The 9,996-nt window shown below is 43.2% G+C and overlaps 1 protein-coding gene across 1 annotated transcript; it reads left to right on the forward strand.

Annotated features, from left to right (window-relative positions):
• The first annotated feature begins 305 nt into the window (after positions 1–305).
• On the forward strand, positions 306–2,012 carry LOC132884569 (piggyBac transposable element-derived protein 4-like). The gene has a single exon (XM_060918423.1). It carries the CDS (start codon positions 306–308, stop codon positions 2,010–2,012), a length of 1,707 nt encoding a protein of 568 aa, XP_060774406.1.
• Positions 2,013–9,996: the final 7,984 nt, after the last annotated feature.

Consider the following 9,996-nt stretch of genomic DNA (forward strand, 5'->3'; position numbering starts at 1 on the left):
TGCTAGCAAGCAACACTAATTGTTGTGTGAAGAAAGAATAGATTTGATGATAAAATATGAAATCAAACTCACTAGATTAGTGATTTCAGAGCATGTTTGTAAGTGTGTGTGTGTGTGTGTGTGTGTGTGCATGTGCATTTGTGTGTGGGCATCAGTGTGCGCTGTGTGTGCCACTTGCGTGTGTGTGTGTGTCAGTGTGTGGTGTGTGTGAGCATACTTGTCAATGCATACACTATATAGCTAGAATGCATATTTATTCATACTTTTGTGTGTCAATATCTTTGTATGTTCTTATCTAGAGTATGATGGTGGCAAGGATTCCTTTAGACCTTGCTGTGCAGATGATCTTGAATGATGAAGAGCCCATCAAGGGGTTTGACTCAGAATCCGACATGTCAGATGAAGAGGACCCAGACTGTCCATCCGGGACTCTCAGGCCATCTACAACTCAACCTCCCCATCCCCCCGATGAACATCTGCTGTCAGACATGGAAGAGTCTTCTGATGAAGCTTCAGAAGAGGAAGAAGAAATAGATAGGCCGATCATATCCAACCGAATGAGTCGCAAAGGCTCTTACTGGGCGGAGACACCTCCCAGGCAGGGCAGAACACCAATACACAATATTGTGAGAAGCCGTCCTGGCCCAGCACCTGGGCTTACCACTGTCTCACCAATAGATGCATGGAAGCTGTTTATCACTGATAACATAATAGAAGAGGTGCTGATGTGCACAAATTTGGAGGGAAGGAGAGTAGCTGAAAGTAGAGGAAAAACATGGAAAAAAGTAAGCAAAGATGAGCTCCTGGCTTTCATTGGATTGATCATTCTTGCAGGAAGTGAGAAGAACTGGGATGTAGCAACCCGAGAGCTTTTTGGTAGTCCTCTACATAATCCAATGTACAAGGCCACAATGTCGATCGGAAGATTTGAAGATATTCGGCGATTCTTGCGGTTTGACGACAAGAGGACCAGAGCCACCCGACTGGAAGCAGACCACTTGGCAGCCTTCCGCTACATATGGGACCTGTTCCTGGTCAACTGCAGGCAGAGATACAATCCCAGTGATTGCGTCACTGTGGATGAGCAGCTTGTGCCTTTCAGAGGGAGGACCAAGTTTCTGCAGTATATGAAGAGCAAGCCTGCAAAGTACGGAATAAAAATTTTCTGGGTGTGCGATGCAGACACACCCTATGCAATTGATGGGATGGTCTACACTGGAAAACAACCAGGGGAAGGAGTCAGCAAGAATCTAGGCTTCAACGTTGTCAGTCAGCTGTGCAGTGGATTCCGAAACACCGGTCGTAACGTCACTACTGACAATTTCTTCACAAGTGTGCCTCTTGCTGAGCATCTCCTGGAGAAGGGTCTGACCATTGTGGGAACATTGCATCAAAACAAGCCAGACATCCCCCCAGTCATGAAGGCTTCCAAGGCTAGAGAGCTCTTCAGCACTGAATTCGGCTTCAATGGCAGCATGACCATGGTCAACTATGTTGCAAAAAAGGAAAAGGTTGTTGTGCTCCTCAGTACAATGCACTACAACAAAGCAGTGGATGAAAACACCCAGAAGAAAAAACCTGAAGTGATCACCTTCTACAACCAAACAAAAGGGGGTGTGGATGTTGTGGACCAGATAGTTGGCACCTACACCTGTAAACGCCAAACACAGAGGTGGCCCATGACGTTATGGTACAACATGATTGATGTTGCCACCCTGAATGCCTACACGTTTTTCAAGGCTCAGCATCCTGAATTCTATTCAGGCATTATCCAACGCTCAGCGGCGCTTTCTTACAGAGCTCTCACAGGAGCTTGTGAAGCCTTACATGAGAAGTCGGCTGGAATGTGTCCCAAACCTACAAACCTCCATCACTGCAGCAATGGAAAAGTGTGGGGTGACAAAAGCTGCCATCCAGCCACAGGTGGGCAAGAGTCCAAAGAGGAAGAGGTGCAAGATGTGCCCAAGAAACCTAGACCGCAAAGCCAGGCAATGTTGCTGGAAATGCAGTGAACCAGTGTGCAGTGCTCACAGCCAGAAACGTGTTCTCTGCAATGGCTGTTCACAGTGAGAAGATATGAAGAGAAAATAGTTAATGGGAAGAGGGTAATAAATGTCAGTTCAGAGTGAGAAGAACTTTTAAACGAAAGCATGAATAGGAAGTGTATGTTAAAATGAAAAATGTTACTACAATGGCAGTTCAGAGCGTGAACCAATACGAAAGTTTTAAAAAAGAGTTTTAAATTGTTTACTGCTATGGCTGTTCACAGAAGAGAGTTAATGTTTTTGTTCTATTCATCGAAAGTTCATTTTCAGATGAAACACCGTGAAAAAACAATAAGTAGGCATGTAAATAAAGTGCATGAGAACATCATACAACATCATACTGTTGTCATTGTCTCATTACTGTTTCTCTCATCATTCTCTCCACTGCAGAATATGTTATCCTCTGAGATACCGCTATACGGATGAGCACACACACACAAAAAAAATTCAACTGTACATGTACAGACATACAAAAATAAACAAACAACAAACAAATTCACACAAAACAAACACAAACAAACATACAAAGTGGTGAATGAACATGTCAAATATCAAAATATGGCATTAACAATCAACTCTGAACAACATAAAATCAGTTTCCACTCAAAAATGCCCTAATTCCAATTGGGGTCATTTTTGACCCCACTCATGGAAGAGTGTAGGTCTGGTCGTCCATGCATCTAAGGGTTAACATCAGGGTTAATATTATTTGCGTTACAGGTAACCAGGCTCCATGGAGAGAGTGGATAGCAAGCCCAGGAGTCAACACAAGCTTCGCCCTCAATAAAAGCATGTAACCAGGACCAGAGGTGGCGGGCATGACAGGCCCAGTTATAAAAAATTAAATTGGGTAACGCACGTCCACCCATATCTGTAGGAAGCTGAAGTGTCTTAAGTCTCAGCCTAGGTTTTTTGCCTTGCCATATGAACTTGGAGACTGCCTTCTCTAGGTCTCTGTTGGCTTTTTTTGGTTATGTACAGAGGGAGCATCTGTAAGGGATAAAGCAGCCAGGGGAGTGCATTCATTTTGATTAGACTAATTTGCCCAAATAATGATATAGGAAGATTATGCCAATGCTCAAGATGTTTTTTAACTGCAGTGAGGATAGGGGCAAAGTTTAATTTCCAAAGGTCCCTCAGGGCAGGGGAAATCTCAACTCCCAAGTATATGAAACCTGAAGCAGACCATGTAAAGGGGAAGTCTTTAGGGATATCAGATTTATCCAAGCAGCCAAGTGGCATAGCTTCAGATTTATTAAAATTTATTTTATAGCCAGATATAATACTGAACTCATTAAAAGTGTCCATAATAGCAGGAATAGATAATGCCGGAGATGATACAAACAGAAGAATATCGTCAGCATATAAGGCAATTTTGTGTTCTTTGCCTCCCAAAAAGACACCCCTTATTTCAGTGTGTAGGCGGATTATCTCTGCCAATGGTTCTAACGCCAAGGCAAAGAGAAGAGGGCTTATTGGGCATCCCTGGCCACTGAAAATGGTTCAGAGCAATGACCATTAGTTATGACAGTGGCTCTGGGCGCTTGGTATATGGTTTGGGTCTATTTTAAAAAAATTCTCCCCCCAGCCCAAATCTCTCCATAATATCAAACAAATAAGGCCATTCAACTCTGTTGAAGGCCTTTTCGGCATCAAGGGAATTAGCTAGTGTTTTCTGTTTGTTCTGTAATGAGGATTGTACAATATTCAAAAGCCTCCTAACATTGCTGGAAGAGTAGCGTCCATGAATAAAGCCTGTTTGGTCTGGGTTTATCAGAATTGGAAGCAGGTTTTCAAGACGCTTTGCTAAGAGCTTTGAGAGTAGTTTACTGTCAACTGATATCAGACTGATTGGCCTGTAGGAACTGCAGATATCAGGGGGCTTGCCTTTCTTCAAAATAACAGAGATGTGTGCAAGGTTTAAAGCAGGGGGGAGACAAACAGTCTAAATACATATTTGTGAGGGGGCCCACTAATACTTTGCTGAAAGTTTTATAAAAATCCGGGCCAAAGCCGTCTGGGCCAGGCACTTTTCCACCGTGGAGTGTTTTGATAGTGTCTGAAACCTCCTCCTCACTAATTGGCCTACATAATATCTTTTTTTGATCATCTGATAAAGATGGAAATTCTATCTTATCAAGAAATTTTCTCCTGTCTTCTAAAGAGGCAGTGCAATCTGAGCTATAAAGGTCAGCATAAAATGACTTCATTATTTTGTTCACTTCTGATGATTTGAAACGTCTAGTTCCACACTTATCTAAGAGGGAAAGAATAACATTAGACTCTGCTCTTCCACGTGCCAGACGGGCAAGTAGACGACTAGGTTTGTTGCCTGATTCAAACAGTCTATGTTTAGCAAAGAATATTTGGGATTCAGCCTTTTGTGTTAATATCTGGTTCAGAGCTGAACGGGCTGCTTCTAATTATTTTGACAGATATTTGTTTGGTGAGCACTTGAATTGAGTCCCAAGTTCATTTATTGCCTCTTCTAGTTCTAACTGTCTCTTTAAAGCCTCCTTTTTCTGTGCTGAGGTATAGGATATAATGGCACCACGTATGTAAACTTTAGCAGATTCCCATAAGGTAGAGGGACTAATGTCAGGGGTTTTATTTACAGCAAAAAATAACTCGCATCACATGGTAATAAAGTTGACAAAGCGCTGGCTGTTAAGCAACACTGGAGACAGTCGCCAGTGTTGACATGAGGGATCCCTATAGACCCTTTTCACGTGACGTCACGACAAACGCGGCCGCCATTTTGGACATGTACTACCAGTAGTTTACCACAGCCAGCATTGAGGAACGGCAGCAAAGAAAGTGTTTATTTTCAGCAAGACTTCCATCATGCCACTATATTGTTGTGCACCTGGATGTAGTAACCATCAACAAACAAGGCAAGGGTTATCATTTTATTGGATCCCGGTAGATGCTGATCGACGGAGAAGATGGATAGCGGCCATAAACAGGAAAGATTGGCAGCCCTCGGCATACCAGCGCTTGTGCAGTGACCACTTTGTTGGAGGTAAGATGAATAAAATTAGCCAGAAAAGGCATTACATTGCTGTTAACATTCTGTGGCGGCAAGTGTGTAACCAAATAGGCTAAAATAACCCATTGTAACCTCTTTGTTCTTCTGTAGTAGCTATTAGCTAACGACATTAGCTAATGTTGTGTTCCTTTGCTGTTGGTAGACTGTAGGACAGATCAGAGGCAGTGTCCTACAAACAGCGCTTAATTTGAGGGGGAGCAAGCCGGAGCGCGCTCCGGAACCTCGGGCGTTGGCTCCGGCAGCTATTTACACTGGATCCAGTGATCCGACACCTCTTTTGACTATGTAACAAAAAAAAACCCCAAATAATTGAATTAAAAAATGCACGTTTATTTAGTGTTAATGTCTGATTTTGATATCTGTCTTGTTGGTGATTTCTCTCATGAAATGACATCCACAAAATATCTGCAGATGAACTTAATTTGCAGTGTTATTACAAAACATGCCCAGAAGCGCAGCGCCGTGCCCCCCTCCCCCCCTCTTTTTTTCCTCACCGGAGCTGCTCATCCTCTGCGCTCCGGGACCTCCCACTTTACAAATTAAGCACTGCCTACAAATAAGTGTTCAAAACAAGAAGAGCATGTATTTGTCTCTTAAATCCAGGCCGTTCCCTGTAATCTGTAACAACGGTTGGAGAAAGTAATGGCAAATAGTGAGTGCACAAACCATAGAAGGTAAACTGTACACAGCGCCAGGGCAGTGTGATGGTATGTCTACTTTTAGATTGTGTTAGCTTATCAATGAACACACTCGTCACTCGACGAGTTTCACGTCTTTACGACGGATACTTAAATGTGTGTTAGGTATTATTGTTGCAGTCTTCGTGGCTTCGTGTACTTCCATACGTCTGTAAACAATCCAGGCGGAAGTAGATAAACGTCGCTCTCTAAGCCTGCTAACCTCAATTTTTGAAAATACCTCTCCCTCTGCTCGCCCTGTAAATGCCCTACGTCGCTGGATAGCGAAGGTGTTTTCTGCATCTCGCTCCTTTTTCTTGTATGTTCTCCGTTTGTCGCCTTCCTTGCATTCAAACCAATTCGAGCCGAAGTCCCCTACATGTCCAAAATGGTGGTCGCGTTTACGAAGGTCACGTGACTGAAAAGGGTCTATAAGGCGGAGAGATGGTTATGGCTACAGGGGAGTGGTCAGATAAAGACTGAATACCGATTGTACAATCCTCTGTTCTGTTTAAAACCTCCTTGAAGAGAGGAAATAGTCAATTCTAGAATGAACCTGATGAGGGGATGAGAAAAATGTGTAATCTCTATGTATGGGGTGAAGTATTCTCCAAACATCATGCAAGTCTAAATCTTTCAGAAATTCACGCATTTTATTACTTTTAGTAGAGGAAGCAAGGCGAGGAGAAGACATATCTACACCAGAATTGAGCACACAGTTGAAATCACCTCCAATGAGTATGTATGGGGAGGAGAATGATGCCAGATCAGCAAGAAGCTGAGGGATAAAGGCTGCTTCATAGTTGTTTGGGGCATAAACACAGCCTAAAACAATAAGTTCACCATATAGATAGCCAGGTACAAGCACATATCAACCCTCTTTGTCAGATATGGTTTTCTCAAGAGTCAAAGGCAAGGAGCGATGTATGAGAACAGCAACCCCTCTGCTTTTTGACTTATATGAGGAGTAAAACACCTGGCCTACCCAGCTCCTCCGTAGTTTTATGTGTTCTAAATCAGAGAGATGGGTTTCCTGGAGGAAGGCTAACTGGCACTTCTCTTTTTTAAAAAAGGAAAGCATCTTCTGACGTTTAATAACATGGTTAATGCCCTTGACATTAAGAGTGATTATTTTGATATTACTCATAGCTACTGTAAATTTCAAAATTGTTCAAGAATATGATGGGAGGGGTACAGTAAGAGAATATTAAAAGATTGCTGTGGGATAATGAACATAAAAAAGGGAACTGTAGAAAAATAGCAATACAACTAAAAGTAAACACACAGTAGCTGTCAATATGGCGCCATCCCCAAATGATGGGCCACAATTCAATATGGAACAAACCCCACCCGTAACAAAAAACAACAACCCAAGAGCAGTTGGGACAGGTGAAGCTAAAAGCTAGTCATCCACACCTTAGAGAGATCAGTTTATCAGCAGCAAACATGGCAGTACTGCTACTAAAAAAAAAAAAAACAATCTCCACATCTCTCCCGCCCAGACAGTCATTGTAGTGCAAAGTGATCAAACCGTTTTAAACAAGCTAAAAAGTCCGTTTAATAATGCATATTAGCCTACCCAGACTTCAAGGCCTGCTAAATTGACTTGTAAAAAGTAGGCCTAGCCCCTTTTAAGATAATAATGTTAGCCTATGGAGCACTTGCATGTGACGTCACAGCCGATCCAGATTGTGACAGACGCCATCTTGTAGGTCAAACGCCATATTCCGCCTTCTACTTCTACTTCTGCTTTTACTTCTACCTTTTCTTCTGGAAAACCCTACTATATACAATTCTACTACAACGGCTGCGGCTACAAGTTCTCCCTACCTGTGCACGTTTTTTATGTTTTTTGTGTGTATTTTTGCGTGTTGTTCGTCTGTACCGGACTTCAATATCCACTACAACCGTATGAACTTACTGGACATTGGTTTCCAGCAGAAAATGACGGTTTGTAGCGATTTCCATCGCATGCACAACATTCCGGACGAGATAGCGAGACCAGCGGGGTCTCCGTGGACTGTTATCGGAAGCAAAGCGAAGGAGGCGGCGCCGGGAGAGGAAGCAAAAGCGAGGCTGCAGAGCCGGCCTGTTGACTAAGCTCAGAAAACAGCCACTCAAACCTCCACTGCCAAGCCTCTACCTCTCCAACGCCAGATCCATGTAAACAAGACGGACGATTTGGAATTACAGCTGGAATTACCTTATTCTATTCTATAATCGGCTGGTCAGTGCTATACTCAATACTTAAGTGACTTACAAAAAAAAAAAAACTTAAGTGACTTACCCATCCAATGAGGATTCTTGTTTACAAGATGCCACATCTGAGTTGCTGACAAATCCTGAATTTCTGTAAAGATAACTGTCCAGAGATTTATAAGCATGCAGTGCTTCACCACTGAACAGCGAGGGAAAGTTAATGAGGTAATTATACACGTCTGGGTATTCCGCTGGCAGTTCAAAATCCGGTCGTGAAAACTCCGTCCGGTAAGCCATAAGGGTCACTAATCTGTAGATCGTTTATTTTAGACATATATCTAGTTATCTGTTCATTAGAAAAATGAGCCGTGTAGTCCGTCGGTTGAAATTGATCCATTCTGTACACGAGTGCAGCAGTATTCAGCGGTGTTTTTGACCGACAAGATGGCGGTTGTGTACTTTCCGGTCACGTGACTGCAAGATCTCTATAGGCCAGAAGGCCAACTTGAAATAAGGATAGCAGGCTACCTCACCAAAAAGATCAGTCTGTTTCTTTAGATGGATCGTTTGGAAAATCACACCTGCTTAAAAACTCCTTAGCTTCCTGGGGTTTCTTGAAGGAATTATCTCCTCGAACTGTGATGAAAAGCGTAGCCGGGTAGCGCATCTGGAACCGTATCTTCTTCTTGAGGAACTCCTCACAGATGTCGTTGAATTGGCGTCTTGGTTCCCTCACTGCCGCAGATAGGTCCTGGCAGATGTAGACCTTGTTGCCCTGGTAGAAGATATCGCCCTTCTCCTTGGCCGCTGTGAGAATTCTTTGCTTGTCGCTGTAGTTATGGAGTTTAATGATCACTGGCCTGTTGTAGTTTGATTTGCGTGGTCCAAGCTCTGTGAGCCCTGTCGATCTTAATGGACCCACGTTTAGTCTCCAGCCCCAGCGTATCATGAAGCCAGCTTTCAAAAAATCTTACCACCTGTTTCCGCTCAGTGCCCTCTTTCAGTCCAATAATCCAAATGTTGTCTCTATGACTTCGATTCTCAGTGTCCTCAGCACGGTCGGACAGGGATTGCACTTTGTGATCAAGAAGGCCAACTTTGTTCTCCAGAGAATTTGTCCTATCTTCATTTTCAGAGACGCGATTCTCGGCCTCGGTTAGCCTTTTGCTATTATCATCTATGCGACTAGTCAGACCGTTTGAAGCAGTCTGAAGCTCGGCGAATTTCAACTCCATGAGGTCGCTAATCTTTTCTGTGACACTTAGGGCAATAACGTGAGCCATGCTCTCCTCAGGTTCATCGTCACCCATACCTGTCTCTGAGTTAGCAGCAGGTGGTTTTTTGGCTTCAGCTGGACGACGACCTCTCATTGTATGTCGTTGGGAAGTGTGAGTATCTGTTCTGGACATGTTTCTTGTGAGGAAATGTATCCAAATTTTGTGGTTTTGAAAAAGAGAAATAATCGACTGTTAGGCAGGAGGTCGTTTGAAGGCGACCGGTCACTCCAAATGCATCACGTGACTCCCTCCTGATGTCTTTTATAATCTTCCCAATTTTAGACAGCATGTATGTGTCCCTGGCTTGATGCATGCTTTTGTAGCCCACGGTCACATTCTAGTGACGCTTTCCATTTCCTAAATCCCGTTGTCACAAAGACACCATCTTTATTGTGACATGCAGGACTACTAAATACCCGACATGGAAAGCAAGAGCAAGCATCTTTTTTGATGAAATATTCAAGCCAGGGTCTGGACTTATACCATGCAGCAGACAAACATATCTCCCTAGCACCAATTACTTGGTGTGGATGAGCTTTTAAAATTGGCTGGCTTGAAGATTGCTTGTTTAAATCATCCACAACACTGCTACCACTGCTAGACAGATCAGCAGCAGCATCACTGCCAAATGTCAGCTGAACTAGACTGAGAGTCCAATCCATAAGTCTGAACATAAGTGGCCATCACACTATCTCTGTTGGCTAGCCCTGTTTTCGGTACCAGAAATCTATACATTTCTAAGCTAAACT

The sequence above is a fragment of the Neoarius graeffei genome, chromosome 4 (genome assembly GCF_027579695.1).
Source record: "Neoarius graeffei isolate fNeoGra1 chromosome 4, fNeoGra1.pri, whole genome shotgun sequence".
Classification (NCBI taxonomy): Eukaryota; Metazoa; Chordata; class Actinopteri; order Siluriformes; family Ariidae; genus Neoarius; species Neoarius graeffei.

Coding starts and splice junctions, on each gene's coding strand:
- LOC132884569 (XM_060918423.1), top strand. CDS start 306: ATGGTGGCAAGGATTCCTTTAGACCTTGCTGTGCAGATGATCTTGAAT.